The sequence below is a fragment of the Cucurbita pepo genome, chromosome 1 (genome assembly GCF_057944985.1).
Source record: "Cucurbita pepo subsp. pepo isolate OVF chromosome 1, ASM5794498v1, whole genome shotgun sequence".
NCBI lineage: Eukaryota > Viridiplantae > Streptophyta > Magnoliopsida > Cucurbitales > Cucurbitaceae > Cucurbita > Cucurbita pepo.
This window is the reverse complement of record NC_141798.1, coordinates 10,567,096-10,589,270: the sequence shown is the minus strand read 5'-3', so window position 1 is coordinate 10,589,270 and position 22,175 is coordinate 10,567,096. Positions and strand designations below refer to the sequence as shown.

Here is a 22,175-nt window from a genome sequence, read left to right as displayed (position 1 = left end):
ATACTCTAGTTCCTCTCAGACCCACTATGTGTTTGGAGAAGGTGGATCACTCTTTTCTGGCTTCACAGATCTGTCAAGTGAAAAGTCTCATCTTTTGGGTGAACTATTTTTTTTTTTTTTTTTTTTTTTTTTTTTTTGTTCTTTGACTTAGGTAAGTTGCTTTGTTTATGCAATGATTGACTGATGACCTGAGTTGAGGCACTACCTTATAAAGGGGGGAGTATGGTGTGAGCTAAATCTGAATCCACATATGGTTGCCCGCCCTTCCACAAGACCATAAAGTTGCCAAAGTTTGGGGGATGCGAACCACGTGTGCTAGCAAGCTACTAAGGTCAATCTACAGCATAGCATAAGTTTGGGGGATGCGAACCACGTGGGCTAGCAAGCTACTAAGGTCAATCTACAGCATAGCATAGTGGCCCTGTTCTGTTCAGGAGTGTAAAGGATAGTGAAGAGACTGATGACATCATTCACACTACTTATAGACAGGTGTGCTACTTTGGTCATCTATGAATGTCGTGGAGGTTTACGAGGTTCTCAGGGGTGTCTAGGAAATTAAATTCTCAACTATGGTTTCTAGGACGTTTAGGACTAACCCCTCAACTAATCCATACTCTGGGTGCACACAGGTCTAAACCTCTAATCTCATGATCTTAAGGTGCTCGATCTACATGAAAAGTACTGGTAGACTTAAAATTGCTCTAGTTTTGGACAATCTTCAAGAAACTGCGAGATTGATAAGTTTTAGTTTTGAATGATCTTTGGATTTGATTATTTCTTGCTATGATTTACCAAATATTATGAAAAAAAATACGTTGAGCAAAGAGTTATGAAAATGTAAAGAAAATAGATTGAAAATCAACAATCCTTACAATCTAAAAATTCGAGTGCAAGTGGAGGAACACGGCGACATGCGTCGAAGAAGCAAGGCGAAACGCAGTCGGTGCACAGGAGGACACCTGTCGCACGCTGGACAGCGAAACACGTTTAATTTTTGGTCATGACACATGTCTCTAGTTGACCGACCCGATCCAAACCGGCCTAAGGTTCACGCAACCCAAATACAACATTCTAACCCACTAACCCAACCAACCCGATATATGCCCCTAGGTTGAGATTTTCGAGAAAGAGAATATGCATGACTAGAATACTTGGTTGGCAATATAAATGAGTGTGGTATGCATCATGTTATAAATTACAAAAAATGTGCCTATGATGAATTTTGGAATTAATGTTATTTTATATGCTTCCCGCTATGTTAGAAGGAAGGATGACCTATTGTTATCTCATCATTGAGCTTGTTTGCTTGTATGTATGCATGATAAAGTATGTATTAGCTCCAAATATTTCACTGTGTATTCTCCCAATAGTCAGTGTATGCTTGCACCTTTTTCCATGCTCGTAATGTTGTCATATCTCTATGGCAAGCACGACTGCTGCTAATTTAGGGTCATGGATAGGGTAATTTCGTTCATGCTCCTTAAGTGTAAGCTACTGTCTTACCTTTCTGCATAAGCACGCACCCTAAGCCCTTACATGAGGCATCTCTATACGTTACAAGGCTAATCGAAGGGCTTGCCCTCCTTGGTTAACTTTGTAGGCGTTGCAAAGATCCTGGAAATATCTTGTACAAGTCTTCTGAAAAATTTCCAGAAACTTCGTACCTCAGTGACTATGGTCAGCTTGGCCACCTCATAATTGCCTCAAACATTCAAAACTTGCACTTTGAGAACTTAGCATACAATTGATGTGTTCATAACACCACCAAAACCGTTCTCAAGTGTTCGCTATCATATCATCAAAGGCGACTACAATGATGATAGCAAGAAAGTCTCATGGACCTTCGATTTGTCTAAACTTAAACTTTCACAAGGCATTGATCAGGTCGAAAGGGCTTATCAGTAAACTCACCTTCCTCATGACTCTTGAAGCAAGTCTTCGACATTTCCCTCTTTTTGATCCTCATTGGAGGTATCCTGACCTTGTTGAGACCCTTACAGTCCTTACTGCTTCACCAAAAATGGCCTCGTAATCGCATCTCATTTGGTTAACACAAGTTTTTCCTCATATCGAGATGCTCTGTCACGTAGTTCGCTCGAGTATTAATACTAATTTGAGTTACGAACGGGCTCTTTTGGAAGTAAGGGATCCTTGCATGAGTCCTTTGCGTTCACCCAGGCTAGCTCCTGCGGTATCATTATGACTGAGCTATTCACATCTCCTCTCGTAATGATATCTCGTCACTGGCCTTTTAAGCACGTGAACCTTTCAAGTTCTTGTACCGTATCCTAGGGAATTCTCTGAAAACTCTTGTTTGGTAGCTAGCCTCCCTCAAACTTTGAGGATGCTACGTTAGTGTATTCTCTAAGATGTATCATGTCTCTGCTAGTCTTATTTGTTTACAAGTCACCATCTCAATACCCTCCAGTGGTCTTCAGCATCACGTTGTCCAGGAGTTCTACCTCTGTCTGAGCATGCTTCACAAGTATGGCGTCACACTCATGTGTGTAGCTAGAATCCTACTCTTCGTAATCTGAGTGACCTATACGAGGTTAGGTTCTTACTAACATGCATCTGGACTTTCTCTCTCCAGACGGCGATAGCAGCCATAGCTTGACTACTTTTCCTGCTGTTCTCGATCCTGAGGTTCACCGAACTACCTTGACGGTTCTACGTCCTTTACTTTGTGAGCATACTTGTCCTAACCAAAGGATAGATTATAACTCGTTTTACGGTCTTAAAAACCACGTGTTGCATTTGGACTTTGTCCTCTCCGCCAAGGTCCAAAGCGACTTATTATCTATTGGGTGATCCATCAATAGGAATATCCTACACCCCATATCTCATTAGTGGCATAAAGCGCACATCATGCTTTTGGAAGTCCATATCTGAAACTTAGCTCGTGAAGATTCCAACCGACCTTGAAGCCATGACCTCTATAGCTTCACTTTCAATGTTGGTGAATCTTATTTCTCGACCTCCAACTTAATCAAACTCACTTGTGAAATTTGTTTGCTTGAAGGGTGCATAATTCATATAGTGGTCGCCCTTGTCTGTAAGAACTTTGTCTGGGCCTACTATGTGGTTTGCACTAAAGCATGCTCTATACTGTCTAGGCCTACAACGTGGTCACAATGGAGGCATGCTTGACATCTAGAATTATGGTCACGGGAAGTTGTGCCATAGGTATACCATCTCTTACTAGACCTTAGAAAGTCTTATGTACATCTCTATGGGTTGGGCGTCACGCAGTCTACAGAGTCACCTTCCTATCCCCCTAAGGCCAGTAAGCTATAATTGAACCCCTCTCGGCCTCCTCACAATAATCGAATCTAGCATCGACATATAGAATGAATGTTTACTATTAAACACCCTAAGGCGTAATCATCGTTACAACTTAACCCAAGACAAACATCAAGTTATTACAGACTTACAACATATCATAGCCTACTAAACAGGTTAGACTGTATACCTAGTCGTAGTGAGGCGTGTCGTCGAGCCGAGTCACAGAAGTATATGACTCTCAATCCTAGAAAAATCTACATAATCTAAAACCCAACTGCTCTAATAACAATCTATCACAACCCGATTTTCAAAGTTTCGAAACTCAAATCGTGACACAAAAGACAAAATCGAAAACAAACAAAAAGAAAAGAAAAGAAGAGTTAAAAGATTAAAAAAAATATATATATATATATATATATATATATATATATATATATATGAAAATCTAATAAAATTAAAATAGAAGAAAGGGAAGTGTAATTTTCAAATATTTCAAAACATGATTCAAATTTACAAGGGAATTTACAAAATACTCCAAAAGACCAAAAAGGAATTAATGCTCCGGAACGACCCCCTCTATGACCGCACAGCTCTCAAACACTCCTTTACCTTGACCGAGAAACTGGGATGAGTATAAAAAGTATACTCAGTAAGACACCTACTTGTAGGCTATCATCGCATCCTAAACTTACTCACGGTCTGTAAGTGGCTCTAGGACATCTATTCTTGTCTTAGCCCCTTGGGACTTGCTCTTTGGAGCTTGCTTCTTGGAGTTTCACTGGTTCTCCATTCATTCATTTGATACTTAAGGGTTCCTTATGGCAGGCTGTAATGATCGGTATCTCTCTTGAAGCGCTACCTCTACATGGCTATCTGAGGCAACATGGTACTAGCCTAGACTGCTGAGTACCTCATAAGTCCATATAGCCCCATTAGGGGGGCGTGACCCAACCTGTTCCCATGCAGCTAATGGACTGTATGACGTGGAAACACATTTTCCATGCGAAATGGCTAAAAGCAGTAAAAATTGATCAGGAACCCCTGGTCCTCCCACGAAGCTTTGGATACCGTTCACACAACTAGCAGCTTAAGAACACTCATAAGGTACTTCTTCGTCGTGGTAATCTGTTAGGTTCCTAGGGGGAGGTTGTATCTAGACTAAGTGACTTGACGCTTCTAACTACAAATCCCTAGGCTCCTCATAGTAATGAGTCATGGAAAATAACAGAGTATGCATGCAACCATCGCCTAACATCATAATACATAATTCATGCAAATTAGACTTGCATACTCAATGGGGCGATGGCCTCCATCAAGCACATGGAAAGTGGAGTTTGCACTCAACAGGGCGATGTCATCCCTCAAGTGCCCAAAACGCGGAGTTTGGTTGATGCGTGCTTCGATCACCAAAATCCTCTTATTCCTTCCAAGAAGGAGTCCTTGCCACTAGATCGTGGTTAGAGATGACTTCCATTGTGGTCCGATGAGATTTCCAACGACTTCCTTTTCCTCTCAACTTTTCTCTCACACTCTTTTTTTCTCTCTTTGCAGGTGTTGGCTAGGGTTTCAAGGACCCTTACAATGGTTGGAGGAGCAAAATGACCTATTTGCCCCTCTGTTGACTTTATTTTATTTTTCTTTCTTTTTCTATTTCTTCGGGTATTACACCTAAAGACCTAGAAGACCACCACGACAACCTTAGAGAAAATAAAAGTAGCTATAGGCCGATAACAATTGGTATAGTGTTTGAGGACCCCCACTTTCCTTTCCTGGTACTACTGAGCTAGATATGAGGTTGGTTAAGGATGTGTAACTCAATAGTTTGATGGATTACCCTACAGGATGGATCCGTCCTGTGGTAGGGCATTGATCATGCGAGTAGCCGGTTGAGTTGGCACATACTAGGGGCCCCTACCTTGGACGACTTCATGGTTTGTGGGATAGATTCGCTAGCTAATCTCTCGTGGATGATGAGTAGGCTAGCACTCACCCTTTTGTCCCTACTTAGTACGGAATCTGTATATGTAGCGCCTCATCTTCGGATAACGGTTACTGTTGCGTAGGTTAAGCAGCTATCCAAGATTGTGTACAGCAAGAACAATACACCTAAAGCCTAGAGTAAAAGCTCATGGTCATCTGTCTAGTCATGGATCCAATGAGAGTCTACAAGTAGGTTGCTTACTAAATGTGTTTTTTTATTCAATCTTTTTCCCTTTCTTTTTTATGTTTTTGCAGACCGTTAGTCGAGGTGGAGGAGAATTTGAGAGTTGTGCAGTCACAGAGCGGGTTGTTACAAAGTGTCAGTCCATTTTTATATTTTCGAGTCTTTTTGTATTTCATATCCCAAACTCGTTTTCCCATTTGTAATACATTGAACAACACTATTAATTTTGGTGATTTTGTCTTTATTTTGATTTAAACTTTATCGAATTTTCATCTTTTATTTTATTTCACTTTTTCTTTTATTTGTAAGCTTTTGTCTTTTTCATCACGGTATGGTTTTCGAAGCCTCGAAAATTGGGTCGCAACAATTATTCTCTTCTACCCAATGAAGTTTGACTTATAAAATCCCAATAAAATCTTTGAAGTTAAAATTTTAAAACAAAAGAAAAAAAAAATTGTTCTCACGGGAACTCAAGTGTTACAGCATATCAGTTAAAAGAGTTTAAAAGGAACGGATTACTCAAATCTAAACTAGCTTCTTTTGAACTCCTATTCAGATATGGCACGAGTTGGGCCAAATATGCATGTTCTTATTCATTGTTTATTTCTTCCGATGTTTCCAAATTTTTTTCCTCTCTAGTCGCATTAACTAAGTACTAGTTATAAAGTTTGGTTGTATTGTTTGGATTTGAGTTAAAACTAAGATAATTAATTATTTTTGTTTCCATTGACTTTTTCATTATGGCCTAACTTTATCTTATTTAAAAGAGCTTAATAAATAGTCTTTCTGGTGTCTATATTTTCAATTAGATACAGCACTGTATGTTTAATCCTAACCTAATAACATGTGAAAAAAATTTAAATTTTTATGAACTTTATGTTACATTAAACTTTATTAAAGATATAGATTTTTTTGAGAAAATTTTTGTAATTCATCCGTCTTAGACATTATTTTTAAGTATTTTATTTCTTTATAAAAAAAATGGGTGACGCTTAAGTGACGTTTGATATGAGTTTTTTTTTTTTTTTTTTTTTTTTTTTTTTTTTTTTTTTTTTTTTTTGCATTAAAGTTAAAGAGAATAAAGTATTAGAAAAGAATAAAAATATTCTTTTAACTAAATAATTAATCTTAGTTTGACTAAACCAAATATTTGTTCATTTACATTTTTTTAATTAAATTATAATAGTTTGGAAATCACTACTTCAAATCTCATCCAAATACAACTTTCTATTTTATTTTTTATTTTTTTCTATGAAACACGTTTTCAATTTTATATATAAAGCTATATTATAAAATAACAATATTTTCAAAAGGTTATTCTAATTTTAAAATAACATTAATATTTTTCCTTGTCTTCAATGCCCTGAAACAGGAATGAGGGAATAAGAGAGTAAAGGAAAACCAAGTTTGATTAGTATAAAAGACTAAATATGGGGTTGAGGTTTGTTCATCTTCAATCTTTCCTTACAAACAAATATAGCATTGGTATAGCAATGTTTTTTCCCAAACTTCAAGCTTCCAGGGCTAAGTATGAAGCAAGAAGCAAGTGAGAGGATCTAAGAAGTGTACTAGAAATGGTGATAATGTTCAACTAAAAGCTTTTGGTGGCATTGTTCTAAGTTCAACTCAACAATCAAGGCATGGTACCAAACATCCTAAAAGATAATAAGAATGTTGGACCCAAGCTTAGTTCAAATACTCACTCAAAGACATCTAAGTTGCAATTTAGTCGAGAGCAGCTGAAGGAGATCTTTAGATATCATGATAACGACAAGGATGGTTTTCAAAATTTAAGGGAGCTAACAAAAGTTTTTCCTTTTCTAGGCTCAATTATGCCATTTGAGAAAGATTCGTATGGCATGGCATATGCCGATGCAAATAAAGATGGCCTTATCAGCTAGGTTGAACTTGACAAACTCATTGATTATGCCCAGAAATTTGTGAAGAAGAAATGAGCTTCTAGACTACATACCCTTGTATTTCATGTATAAAGGTAATTGTAGTATATGATACAAAAAAAAAAAGTATTTTTGAAATAAATAATTTATTTTCCTTTTTATTTTAGTAATTGTCAAGAGAAAAGTGTTTGTAATTTTTTTCATTAAAAAATAATAATTCTTTTTTTAATCGTTCTTTTAGTACCTAGCATGATCAACTCCATCACTTTTATATTAAGCATTTGAATGTGTTAGAGAGTTATTTTAAATCTCTCAATTATATTTGGAAAGTAGGGAGGGAGATCTACAGCTTTGGTGAACCAATTTTTTTTTTTTTTTTTTTAGTTTACGAACCAAAAGTTAGAAAAATGTAAAGAAAATATGAGAGATTGAAAAACTCTTAACTTTTCTAGAAATCCATCGCAAGGAAGAAGATGCACTAACATATGTCAATTGTCCCGCTGGTGAGCGCATTGAAAGATGCCATCAACACATGTCGCAAGCAGAATGGAGCAATTTATCTAGTCTATGTGTGGACACATGTCGCTATCCGCAGAAGAAACGCGTCGGACTTCCATTGGAGATTCATTACCTTGACTTGACTCAATCTGACCCAAAATCATGACTTGTCAACCTGTACACAACCCGATGTAGTACCCGTGACTCGATCCGACAATCAAGAATTGACCAAACTTGAACCACCTATTAGTGAGTGCCATGTGTCACGATTAGAAAATTTGTAGTGATTTCCATGCTCGTTGGGACTTGATGTTTCCACACTCTGCCTGCCCACACGTGAGCCTCTATGCAATGTTGCGTGCATGGAAACAACAGAAACCGCGCGTGAGGGCATGTGGGGCACAGGAGCATGTTTTTCGTTCGTTTTGACTACTATTTGACTATTTTTCATCCCTATTTCGATACTTACCTTAATTCTATTTTATTTAAGACCTACTAATAAGTTTTTAGGAAATTTGGAGCCTCTCACAAGCGAAAAAGGAAACTCGGGAAGGCATGCAATAACCATGTAAGTAATCACACAAATTTTAGGCAAGTAATACTTATAGGATTCCTTGGATGGTCTTAGAATGATTAGAGCTTAAAGTGATTAGTTAAGCTTGTGATTAGACACTTGATGGAGGCATTTCAGAACTATACTTTCAATGTTGTTATGGGATGCTTAATACATAATTATGCTAGAGAGGAGGATTAAAATTTTGTGAATTGCGTTCCAAGTGTTTGGTGGATGTTATTGCCCCTTTGAGAATGTGTGACTATTTCCATGAAATAATGTACATTAACTCCAAATAATTGAATGTGTGCTCTCCTTATAGAGTGTTAGCAATAACGAGATAGGACCAGGGCATTAGAGATAGTTTAGTTGGGCGAAGACCTAGTTCAAAACGCTCTAGTAGTTCGAGCCCCTTAAGATTGTGGGCAACGACAAGAGAGTCTGGTCTTTAGTGCTTTGAACCAAGCTAGGCTCAAGGAGTCAAAATAAAGAAACCTGGAGATGTGATCCATGACAAAGCCGTCAAACCACCCTAGAGTTTTAGCGGACCACTATGACAACCCAAAAGACAAAGGTAGCCTTCTAAGTTATTAGTAGTTGGTACGGTGTCTACGAAGCTTCCACTTCCCTTTCCACTCTGGTTTCAGTATTGTCGAGCCAAGCGTATGCCTCTTAGGGTTGTGTGACCTAACAGTTAAATTTAATTACCATGCACAACAGATCCAACCTATGGAGAGACGTGGATTCATATGGTAGTCATAGGAGTTGATCCACACAGAGGGCCACTCCTCAACCTCAAGTGACTATATGGTTCAATGAGAAGAGCTCGTCTACTAACCTCCCATGAAGGATGAGCAGGCTAGCACACACCCTACTATCCCCACAAGAGAGAGTTCTACGAGGTAGTGTCTTAACCTAGGACACTAATTAATTGTTGCATAGGCTAAGCAAGCTACACAAGCTTGTGAGTAACAAATGTTATACAATTAAAGCTTAAAAAAAGCTTGTGGTCACCTGCTAGGTAAAGGATGCGATTAGAGCCTATAAGTAGGTTGCTTACTATCTATAAATTTATACTCACGCATTCCTACATTTGTTGGTAATTGATGTTGTTGGTCGAGGTGAAAGGGTGCTTGAGAGCTATGGGGTGTTGACCCAAGGCATCTATTGTGTCTGAATTCCATAGGGTGTCACATCATATATTCTTATCCCGATGTTGTTCCCCCTTCTTTGTAAACATCTTAATACATATGTACTTGTAAACATTTCATAATGGTTTTAATGCGATGTGAGTTGATTTTAAATTGCGTGAAACTTTATGGTAATTTTCATTAATTTCATTCATACATGTTTTCATTGCATAGTCAATTGGTCTCAATTTGATTTATGAAATCTAAAAATTCGAGTCGTGATAGAACCAATTGCAGACGCCTCGACCTGACTCGATACAAAAGTGCAAGTCAACGAGCAACACGTGGCATGGCAAGAGCACAATTACTTCCCCATAGGTGCGTTTGTACTTGCATGTGGATTGCGATATGGAACCATCTCAGCTACATGTGGCAGCACGTGAAGGCGCATGAGGTGATGTTTTCATCCCATTCGACCTCCGTACGCCTTTTTCATATCAATTTAAAACTTGACCTTATTATAACTTGAAGTAGGACCTTTTAGAAAAATTTAAAAAAAATTTATTCTAACATAAGGAAAAACTAGTTCAGGAAGGCACACATCATCCATATAAGTAGCTATTCAAACTTTTCTCAAGTAATACTTGTAGGATTGCTAGGCTGTACTACCATGGGAGTGTATCTAACCTTTGATGGTTAGAATATGCATGTTTAAGACCTAAAAAGGAAAATTTTTTGGATGAAAATGCAATGTATGTTATAATATTTGAAATACCTCTAGGATGAGAGTTTATGATGCATGCTAACTTTAATGTTTTTCGCTATGTTACATAAGAGGATGAGACGAGCGATTGATGGATATTATCTCCATGTTGAATTTGTATGAGTGCACAATATATTATGTAGCTTTTTGTAGAATTGAAAGTGTACATTAAGGTACCTAGCCGCCTTAGGATTCTAGTAGATCTTCTCGGCGCCCGCATATGACAAAGTTGATGTTTAGAATATTTGTTACGTACTTTAGGTAACCGATAGTATCTCTTTAACAAAGCATACATTAGTGAACCAAGTTAAGACTAGGGAGCTATACCTAGAACGATTTACTAGTTGACCAGGTCTTTATGTTTCCAATTAACTGTCACCTTAGGATTGTGAGCGGCAATCAGAGGTCAAGACATGATTGCACCCTGAGATTGGATTAGCCTTAAGGAGCTAGTCCCGAGTGTCCTGGAAATGCGAAATATGATTTAAACTACCTAAATGCCCCTTAATAGTGCTTGACATGAGAAAATCACATTAAAAAATGTATATTTGAAATAAAGAACTTATTTTCCCTTTTATTTAGTAATTGGCATGAGAAAATTGTTTGTAATTTTTTTTCATTGATATAAAAAATAATACTTCTCTTAATAGTGCTTGACATGATTGACTCGATCACCATTATATTAAGTATTTAACTGCGAGAGTTCTCTTTTAAGTCTCTCAAGGTTGATTATGGCCGGTTTAGTTTGTCCTTAACCGAAAAAGATATCCTTTTTGATGTGATTTTATAGTTGTAGTTTTGTATCTTTAAATAATTTTTATGTTCGAATTACCGTTTATCTTTGACTTTGAGTTTTTCATGTTTTCAATTTTTTAAATATTATCTCATGGCTGGCTTCTATCTATGTCTTAATCTATATGTGAGGATTGTATCTTTCTTTTAATGGATCTATTTTAAACCATGTAAGGGGATATGTTCCATGTAAGAGTTTATTGAAGTAGCGATATTTGATGAAGTTGTGTCATGACTTGATTAACGAGACTTTGAATCTCAAACCGTGATTAAAAGATAAGATAAAAGTAAATATAAGTAAAATATAAAATAAAATGGGTAAAATTTCATTCAATTTGAAGTCATTCAACACAAATGTCAAAATTCAAAACCAAATCAATATAAAAAAATTGTTTTTCAAATTATTTACCAATGGGGATACAAAATGAATATAAATGAAAACCCACAAAAATACAATCTAAACTAACGTTCTGGGTGGACACCTCTCTGTGACAATGCAGCTCCCAGGCACCTCCCCACCTCAACCGGTACCTTAAAAAAAATGAGAAAGGGGTGAGTATAAAAATACTCAGTAAGAAACCTACTTATAGGCTTTCATTACATCTTAAACATCTTAAGTATCCACAAGTTTTACTTTGAGCTCTAGGAAGTTCGGGTCAAATCTCTACTATTATCTAAGCAACTAGAGTGCCTCGAAGTTTTGTGTAATACTCTAGTTCCTCTCAAACCCATTCTATGTTTGGATAAGGTGGTTCACCCTTTTCTAACGTCATAGATCTGTCGAGTGAAAAGTCCCATCTTTTGGGTGAACTACTTTTTTGTTCCTTGACTTAGGTAGGTTGCTTTGTTTATGCAATGAGTGAGTGATGACCTGGATTGAGGCACTACCTTATAAAAGGGGTAGTATGGTGTGAGATAAATCTAAATATCATCCATGGATTGTTGGCCGGCCCTCTCACAAGACCATAAAGTTGCCGAAGTTTGAGGGATGCGAACCCCGTGTGCTAGCAAGCTACTAAGGTCAGTCTACACCATAGTGGCCCTATTCAGGAGTGAAAAGGATAGCGAAGAGATGGATGACACCATTCACACTACTTATAGACAGGTGTGCTACCTTGGTCATCCATGAATGTTGTGGAGGTTTACGAGGTTCTCAAAGGTGTCTAGGTAATTAAATTCTCAACTATGGTTTCTAGGACGTTTAGGACTAACCCCTCAACTAGTCCATACTCTGGGTGCACACAAGTCTAAACCTCTAATCTCATGATCTTTGAAGGGAATGAACTCTTCATCCACGTAGCGGAAGCATTGGGAACTGTTTGATTTTTAATAGGAATTAAAACGTAAGCAATAAATAGGAAAGCAGTAACTCATACTTTTGTAGAGATCGTAGATTACGATTCTCGATTTTAACAACGAAGCTCTTCCACAAAATCTTCCACACTATGACTCTAACACCAGTAAATTGGCAATTTACTTGTGGGAACCTTTTAGAATAATAGGAGAATTCAGTAAAAACCATATTATTGACTCAAGACTAGAGTCCTATTTATAAGGACTTTGTAAGAGTATTTTTGCCAAATAATATATTCCATTATCTTACATATTTGGAAACAATATTTTATTTAAACTATTTTTAAATATCACAATCTATAAAAATACATGGGAAATATCATTCCATTTTCAAACATATACACCCAATACCATAAATATTTTAATTTCAACTCTTCAAATTAAATCTATTTTTCTCCTCTAATATTTAATATATCAATGTTATTACAAACTAGCATGGAGGCCTTATGGACCTACAGGTTATAAGCTCCAATGACATCAAATTAATTAACTAAACTCTTTAATTAATTAATTTTCATTCATTAACTATAGGTCACTCCACTATAGACCTATAGTTGAACTCTTATGTACTGTAGCACAAGTTATGTCCATGGGTTATCATTAAAGACAAGTCGATCCTTCACGAATTATTCGTAACTATAGTTGGGTCAAAAGTCTGTTTTACCCCCGTAATTACATCTTGTACCTTAAGTACCACTGATTCTCTAATAAACAATTCGTTTATGATCCAATCATAAACTGAGTTCCTCTTGGGCCAGTGAGAGGGTGGGACCCCATTGTTCAAGTCTCAAAATCAACACTTAAGAGAATTACTCATCTACTTACCCTATACGGGAAGGAGTGAATTCCATCTTGTGAGGTTATGTTCCCAGCTCCCTATTTGGTCAAGTCCCCAAAATGGTAGGCATATTGAATTGGCTACAAAAGTCATTCTCACCAAATCAAAAGACAAGTCCTCATAGACAAGAGTTCATAACTCACTCCTGATTAAGATCGAGTCGCACATGATCATCCTGTGAAATATTAATCTTCTTAATTAACGGATTTACAAATAGAGATTAAATATTTTGAGGTTCAGTCTTATACAAACTCATTGTAGGATACCTCCACTCACATGTCTCCACATGAATGATTTGGATCAAATCATTTGTAACAATTACAAAGTGGACCGTATCAATAGTGTTACCAAGATAAGGCACCTAAACTTATCCATATACTATAGACTTTTTGGGTTATTACTTGAACATTATCCTTTTATATGTCAACTACATACTCTTCAAGTTTACCATAATAACCTTAGATCTTATATGATTATTGGATAATGTTTCACATAATAACAAATTACTTAATTCATGAATGAGAAAATGTTCAATTACAAAAAACTACGAGCTTTAGGGCACAAATCCCAACAATCTTAAGGTGCTCTATCTACTAGAAAAGTATTGGGTCGACTTAAAATTGCTCTAGTTTTGGACGATCATCAAGAAACTATGAGATTGGTAAGTTTTAGTTTTGGACGATCTTTGGATTTTATCATCACAGTCTGAAAATTCGAGTGCAAGTGGAGTAACACGACAACATGCGTCGAAGACGTAAGGCGGAACGCGGTCGGTGTAGAGGAGGACACCTGTCGCGCGTTGGACAGCGAAACACGTTTAACTTTTGGTCATGACACGTGTCTCTAGTTGACCGACCCAATCCAAACCGGCCCAAGGTCCATGCAACCCGAATACAAGATTCTAACCCACTGACCCAACCAACCCGATATATGGACCTCTGGAAGTGCGCTACATGTTAACTTATGAATGCGTCTGATCGGTCAAGTGCGCGCGTGCGAATTGAGCGTGGAAGTTTTCGTATTTCGAAAGAAGGATGGACTTTGTGATTAATGAGGATTTCGTATATGATGGATTTTGTGAATCATGTAAAAAGTGCGCCTATGATGGATTTTGTGATTAATGTTATTTTATATGCTTCACGCTGTGTTCGAAAGAATGATGGACTATTGTTATCTCTCCATTGAGATTGTTTGCTTGTATGTGTGCATGATACAATATGTCTTAGCTCCAGATGTTTGACCCTGTATTCTCCCGGTAGTCAATGTATGCTTGCACTTTTCTCCATGCCATAATGTTGTCATGTCTCCGTGGCAAGTACGGCTGTTCCTAATTCAGGGTCATGGGTAGGTTAATTTCGTTCATGCTCCTTCAGTTGCCTTGAAGTGTAAGCTACTGTTTTACCCTTCTACATAAGCACACACCCTAAGCCCTTACATGAGGCGTCTCTATACGTTACAAGGTTGTCTCACTCATCTAGAATTGATGGAGTCACTAACCTTTACTTAAGTTCCTAGAAACTTTGTTCGCCTACTAGTATCCAATCAAAGGGCTTGCCCTCCTTGGTTAACTGTGTAGGCGCTGCAGAGATCCTGGAAATATCTTGTACGAAACTTTTGAAAAATTTTTAGGAACTTCGTACCTTAGTGACTATGGTCAGCCTTGGCCACCTCATAACTGCCTTGGACAACCAAAACTTGCACTTGAAGAACTTCGCGTACAATTGATGTGTACATAACACCACCAAAACCGTCCTCAAGTGTTCGCTGTCATATCGTCAAAGGCGACTACAATGATGATAGCAAGAAAGTCTCATGGACCTTTGATTTGTCTAAACTTAAACTTTCACAAGACATTGATTAGGCCGAAAGGGTTTATCAGTAAACTCACCTTCCTCATGACTCTTGAAGGCAGTCCTCGACATTTCCCTCTCTTTGATCCTCATAGGAGGTATTCTAACCTTGTTGAGACCCTTACATTCCTTACTGCTTCACCAAAAATGGCCTCATAATTGTATCTCATTTGGTTAACACAAGTCTTTCTTCATAGCGAGACTCTCTGTCACGTAGTTTGCTTGAATATTAATACTAATTTGAGCTATGTACGGGCTCTTTTGGAAGTAAGGGATCCTTGCATGAGTCCTTTGCATTCACCCAGGCTAGCTCATGTAGTATCATTATGACTGAGCTAGTCACATCTCCTCTCGTAATGATATCTCATCACTGGCTTTTTCGAGCACGTGAACCTTTCAAGTTCTTGTACTGTATCCTAGGGAACTCTCTGAAAACTCTTATTTGGTAGCTAGCCTCCCTCAAACTTTGAGGATACTACGTCAGTGTCTTCTTTAAGATGTATCATGTCTCTGTTAGTCTTATTTGTTTACATGTCACCATCTTACTACCCTCAGTGGTCTTCAGCATCACGTTGTCTAGGAGTTCTACCTTTGTCTGAGCATGCTTCACAAGTACGGCGTCACACTCGTGTGTAGCTAGAATTCTACTCTTTGTAATCGAGGTGACCTATACGAGGGTAGGTTCTTACTAACACACGCATCTAGACTTTCTCTCTCCAGACGGCGATAGTGTGGCCATAGCTTGACCTCTTTTCCTACTGTTCTCGACCCCAAGGTTCACCGGACTACCTTGACGGTTCTACGTCCATTACTTTGTGAGCATGCTTGTCCTAACCAAAGGATAGATTAGAACTCGTTTTATGGTCCTAACAACCACGTGCTGCATTTGGACTTGGTCCTCTCCACCAAGGTCCAAAGCGACTTGTTATCTATTAGGTGATCCATCAATAGAAATATCATACACCCCATATCTCATTAGTGACATAAAGCGCACATCATGCTTTTGGAAGACCATAACTAAAACTTAGCTCGTGAAGATTCCAATCGACCTTGAAGCCATGACCTCTATAGCTTCACTCTCACTGTTGGTGAATCTTATTTCCCGACCTCCAACTTAACCAAACTCACTTGTGAAATTGGTTTGCTTGAGGGGTGCATAATTCCTATAGTGGTCACCCTTGTCTGTAAGAACTTTGTCTGGGTCTACTATGTGGTTTGTACTAAAGCATGCTCTATACTGCCTAGGCCTACAATATGATCACAACGGAGGCATGCTTGACATCTAGAATTATGGTCATGGGAGGCTGTGCCACTAGGTATACCATCTCTTACTAGACATTAGAAAGTCTTACGTACATCTATATGGGGGGTGTCACGCACTCTGCGGAGTCACCTCCCTATCCCCTAAGGCCAGTAAGCTATAACTAAACTCCTCTCAACCTCCTCACAATAACTCGAATCTAGCATGGACATATAGAATGAATGTTCACTATTAAACACCCTAAGGCGTAATCATTGTTACCACTTAACCCAAGACAAACATCAAGTTGTTATAGACTTACAACATATCATAGCCTACTAAATAGGGTTAGACTGTATACCTAGTCGTGGTGAGGCATGTCGTCGAGCTGAGTCACAGAGGTGTACAACTCTCTATCCTAGAAAAAGTCTACAGAATCTAAAACCCGACTCCTCTAATACTAATCTATCATGACCCGATTTTTTAGGATTCGAAACTCGAACATGACCCAAAAGAAGAAATCGAAAACAAACAAAAAAGAAAAGAAAAGAAGATTAAAAAAAATTAAAATCCAATAAAATTAAAATAGAAGAAGGGGAAGTGTAATTTTCAAATATTTCATAAGAGGATTCAAATTTTTTTTAAAAAAATACAAATATAAAATGAATTTACAAAAGACTCCAAAAGGCCAAAAAGGGATTAATGCTCCGGAACGACCCCCTCTATGACCGCACAACTCTCAAACGCTCCTTCACTTCGACCGACAGCCTGCGAACACCTGACAAAAATAGGAAAATTGGGATGAGATAAAAATTATACTCAGTAAGCCACCTACTTGTAGGCCCTCATCACATCCTAAACTTAACAGAATATTCTAGGTCTGTAATTGGCTCTAGGACGTCTAGTTCTTGTCTTAGCCCCTTGAGACTTTCTCTTTGGAGCTTGCTCATTGGAGTTTCACTGGTTCTCCATCCATTCATTTGATACTGAAGGGCTCCTTATGGCGGGCTGTAATGATCAGTATCTCTCTTGAGGCACTACCTCTGCATGGCTATCTGAGGCTACATGGTATCTAGCCTAGGGGTGTGCTAAGTACCTCCTGAGCCCATATAGTCCCCTTATGCATGACCCAACCCATCCCATGTAGCTATGGGTTGTACGATGTAGGGTCACATTTTCCATACGAAATGGCTAAGAGCAGTAAGAACAGGAACCCCTAGTCCTCCCATGAAGCTATGGCTGCCGTTCACACAACTAACAACTTAAGAACACTCATAAGGTACTTCTTCATCGTGGTAATCTGTTAGGTTCCTAGAAGGGAGGTTATATCTAGACTGAGTAACTTGAAGCTCATAACTACAAATCCCTAGGTTCCTCATAGTAATGGGTCATGGAAAATAACAGAGTGTGCATGCAACCATCGTCTAACATCATCATACATAATTAATGCAAATTAGACTTGCATACTAAACGGGGCAATAGCCTCCATCAAGCACCCGAAAAGTGGAGTTTGCACTCAATAGGGCGATGTCATCCCTCAAGTGCCCGAAACGTGGAGTTTGGTTGACGCGTGCTCCAATCACCAAAATCCTCTACTTCCTTCCAAGGAGTCCTTGCTACTAGATCGTGGCTGGAGATGACTTCCACGGTGGTCCGATGAGAATTCCAACGACTCCTTTCTCCTCTCAACTTTTCTCTCACTCTTTTTTCTCTCTTTGTAGGTGTTGGCTAGGGTTTCGAGGACCCCTATAATGGTTGGAGGGGCAAAATGACCTATTGGAGGGGCAAAATGACCTATTTGCCCCTCTGTTGACTTTATTTTAATTTATTTTATTTTTCTTTCTTTTTCTATTTCTTTGGGTATTACACTTAAATATCTAGAAGACCACCACGACAACCTTAGACAAAATAAAAGTAGCAGTAGGCCGATAAGAGTTGGTATAGTGTCAGAGGCCCCCCACTTTCCTTTCCACTTCGATACGGTACTGTTGAGCTAAATATGAGGTTGGTCACGGATGTGTAACTCAGCAGTTTGATGGATTGCCCTGCAGGATGGATTCATCCTGTGATAGGGCGTTGATCATGCAAGTAGCCGGTTGAGTTGGCATGTACTAGGGGCTAACGCCCCCTACCTTGGACAACTTCATAGTTTGTGGGATAGGTTCGCTAGCTAATCTCCCGTGGATGACGAGTAGGCTAGCACTCACCCTTTTGTCCCTACTTAGTACGGAGTCTATGGATGTAGCGCCTCATCTTCGGATAACGGTTACTATTGCGTAGGTTAAGCAGCTATTTAAGATTGTGTACAGCAAGAACAATACACCTAAAGCCTAGAGTAAAAGCTCGTGGTCACCTGTCTAGTCATGGATGCAATGGTAGTCCACAAGTAGGTTGCTTACTGAGTGTGTTTTTTTATTCACCCTTTTCCCCTTTCTTTTTTATGTTTTCTCAAATCGTCAGTCGAGGTGGAGGAGCATTCAAGAGTTGTGCAGTCACAGAGCGGACCGTTACAAAGTGTCAGTTCGTTTTTATATTTTCGAGTCTTTTGTATTTCATTTATGATTTTATCCCAAACTCGTTTTTCCGTTTGTAATATATTGAACAACACACTTTTTCATCTTTTATTTTATTTCACTTTTTCTTTTATTTGTTTTTGCTTTCATCTTTTTCATCACTGTATGGTTTTTGAAGCCTCCAAAATTAGGTCGCAACAATTATTCTCTTCTACCCATTGAAATTTGGCTTCTAAAACTCCAATAAAATCTTGGAAGTTAAAATTTAAAACAAAAGAAAAAAAAATTATTCTTATCCGAACTCAAGTGTCACAGCATACCAGTTAAAAGAGTTTAAAAGTAACTGATTACTCAAATCTAAACTAGCTTCTTTTGAACTACTATTCAGATATGGCATGAGTTGTCCCAATATGCATGTTCTTATTCATTGATTATTTCTTTGGATGCTTCCATTTTTTTTTCTCTCTTGTCGCATTAACTAAGTACTAGTTATAAAGTTTTGTTTCGATTTGAGTTAGATATTTAGAATGAAATTATGTGATCATACTTGACCCAAGTTTTATTAACCCTTACGTTCACTAAACCTTTAATTGGATAAATGTATGTGCTCTCTATTTCACTTAAGTATTTACTTGTGTAACATCTTATAACATCTTATGTCCGACCTCACTTATACCTTTCATTCGATTAGTATCGCCACTCTTGCATGAAATATTCTTGTGCTATAAGTGCAAAGTTCATAGACTGAGACATAAGTGCAAAGTTCCAAAACAATTAAGAACCAAAAAAAAAAAAAAAAAAAAAAAAAAAAAAAAAAAACTAAGACTATTAATTGTTTTTTTTTCCATTCGAGTGACTTTTTCGTCGTGGCCAAACTTTATTTTATTTAAATGGGCTTAATAAATAATCTTTCTCGTGTCTATATTTTCTGTTAATTTTTTTATTTTTATTTTCAACACTAATGTAAGTTTAATCCTAACCTAATAACATTCGAAAAAACTCTTTAACTTTTTATGAATTTTATGTCTACCTTAAGCTTTATTAAAGATATAGATTTTTTTGAAGAAACTTCTATAATTCATCCGGCTTAGACATTATTTTTAAGTATTTTATTTCTTTATACAAAAAAAATGGGTGAAGCTGGAGTGACGTTTGATATGAGTTTTTTTGCATTAAAGTTAAAGAGAATAAAGTACTGAAAACAACAAAAATATTCTTTTAACTAAATTAATCTTATAGTTTGACTAAACCAAATATTTGTTAATATACATTTTTTTAAAAAAAATTAGAATAGTTTTGAAATCACTACTTCAAATCTCATCCATATATGTTTTTTTTTTTTTTTTTATGAAACACGTTTTTAATTTTATATATAAAGCTATATAATAAAATAACAATATTTTCAAAAGGTTATTCTAATTTTAAAATAACAGTATTTTTCATGCACCTGAAACAGGAATAAGGGAATAAGAGGGTAAAGGCAAACAAAGTTTGATGAGTATAAAAGACTAAATATGGGGTTGAGGTTTGTTCATCTTCAAACTTTCCATACAAACAAATATAGCATTGGTATAACAATGTTCATCTCCAAACTTCAAGCTTCCATGGCTAAGTATGAAGCAAGTGAGTTGATCAAGAAGTATCCAAGAAATGGTGATGATGTTCAACTAAAATCTTTCAGTGGCATTGCTCGAGATTCAACTCAACTCAACAATCAAGGCAAGATACCAGAAATCCTAAAAGATAACAAGAATGTTGGGCTCAAGCTTAGTTCAAATGCTCACCCAAAGACATCTAAGTTGCAATTTAGTCGAGAGCAAATGAAGGAGATCTTTAGATATCATGATAGCGATAAGGATGGTTTTCTCAATTTAAGGGAGCTAACAAAAGCTTTTGCTTTTCTAGGCTCAATTATTCCATTTGAGAAAGCTTCGTATGGCATGACATATGCTGATGCAAATAAAGATGGCCTTATCAGCGAGGCTGAACTTGACAAACTCATTGATTATGCCCAGAAATTTGTTAAGAAGAAATGAGCTTCGAGACTACATACCCTTATATTTCATGTAGGAAAGGTAATTGTGGTATATGATACCAAAAAAAATGTATTTTTGAAATAAATAATTTATTTTCCTTTTTATTTTAGTAATTGTCACGAGAAAAGTGTGTGTAATTTTTTTCATTGAAAAATAATACTTCTATTAATCGTTCTTTTAGTACCTAGCATGATCGACTCGATCACTTTTATATTAAGCATTTGAATGCGTGAGAGAGTTATTTTAAATCTCTCAATAAAATACAAGAAAATTATATTTGGAAAGTAGGGAGGGAGATCTACAGCTTTGGTGAACCAATTTTTTTTTTTTTTTTTTTTTTTTTTTTTTTAGTTTACGAACCAAAAGTTAGAAAAATGTAAAGAAAATATGAGAGATTGAAAAACTCAACTTTTCTAGAAATCCATCGCAAGGAAGAAGATGCACTAACATATGTCAATTGTCCCGCTGGTGAGCGCATTGAAAGATGCCATCAACACATGTCGCAAGCAGAATGGAGCAATTTATCTAGTCTATGTGTGGACACATGTCGCTATCCGCAGAAGAAACGCGTCGGACTTCCATTGGAGATTCATTACCTTGACTTGTCTCAATCTGACCCAAAATCATGACTTGTCAACCCGTACACAACCCGATTTAGTACCCGTGACTCGATCCGACAATCAAGAATTGACCAAACTTGAACCACCTATTAGTGAGTGTCATGTGTTACGATTAGAAAATTTGTAGTGATTTCCATGCTCGTTGGGGCTTGATGTTTCCACACTCTGCCTGCCCACACGTGAGCCTCTATGCACTGTTGCGTGCGTGGAAACAACATGAACCGCATGAGGGCGCGTGAGGGCATGTGGGGCACATGAGCATTTTTTTCATTCTTTTGAGTCCTATTTGACTATTTTTTATCCCTACTTGGATACTTACCTTAATTCTATTTTATTTAAGACCAAATAATAAGTTTTTAGGAAATTTGGAGCCTCTCACAAGCGAAAAAGGGAACTCGGGAAGGCATGCGAAAACCATGTAAGTAATCACACAGATTTTAGGCAAGTAATACTTATGGGATCGCTTGGATGGACTTAGAATTATTAGAGCTTAAAGTGATTAGTTAAGCTTGTGATTAGTCACACTTGATGGAGGCATTTCAGAACTATACCTTGAATGCTGTTATGGGATGCTTAATACATAATTATGCTAGACAGGAGGATTGAAATTTTGTGAATTGCGCTCCAAGTGTTTGGTGGATG

The 22,175-nt window shown here is 37.4% G+C and overlaps 1 protein-coding gene across 1 annotated transcript; it reads left to right on the top strand.

The window, feature by feature from the left end:
* The first annotated feature begins 20,401 nt into the window (after positions 1-20,401).
* Positions 20,402-20,942, top strand: LOC147794695 (calmodulin-like). The gene has a single exon (XM_087118785.1). The coding sequence runs from the start codon at positions 20,455-20,457 to the stop codon at positions 20,911-20,913; it is 459 nt and encodes a 152-aa protein (XP_086974911.1). The 5' UTR covers positions 20,402-20,454; the 3' UTR covers positions 20,914-20,942.
* The last annotated feature ends 1,233 nt before the right edge of the window (positions 20,943-22,175 follow it).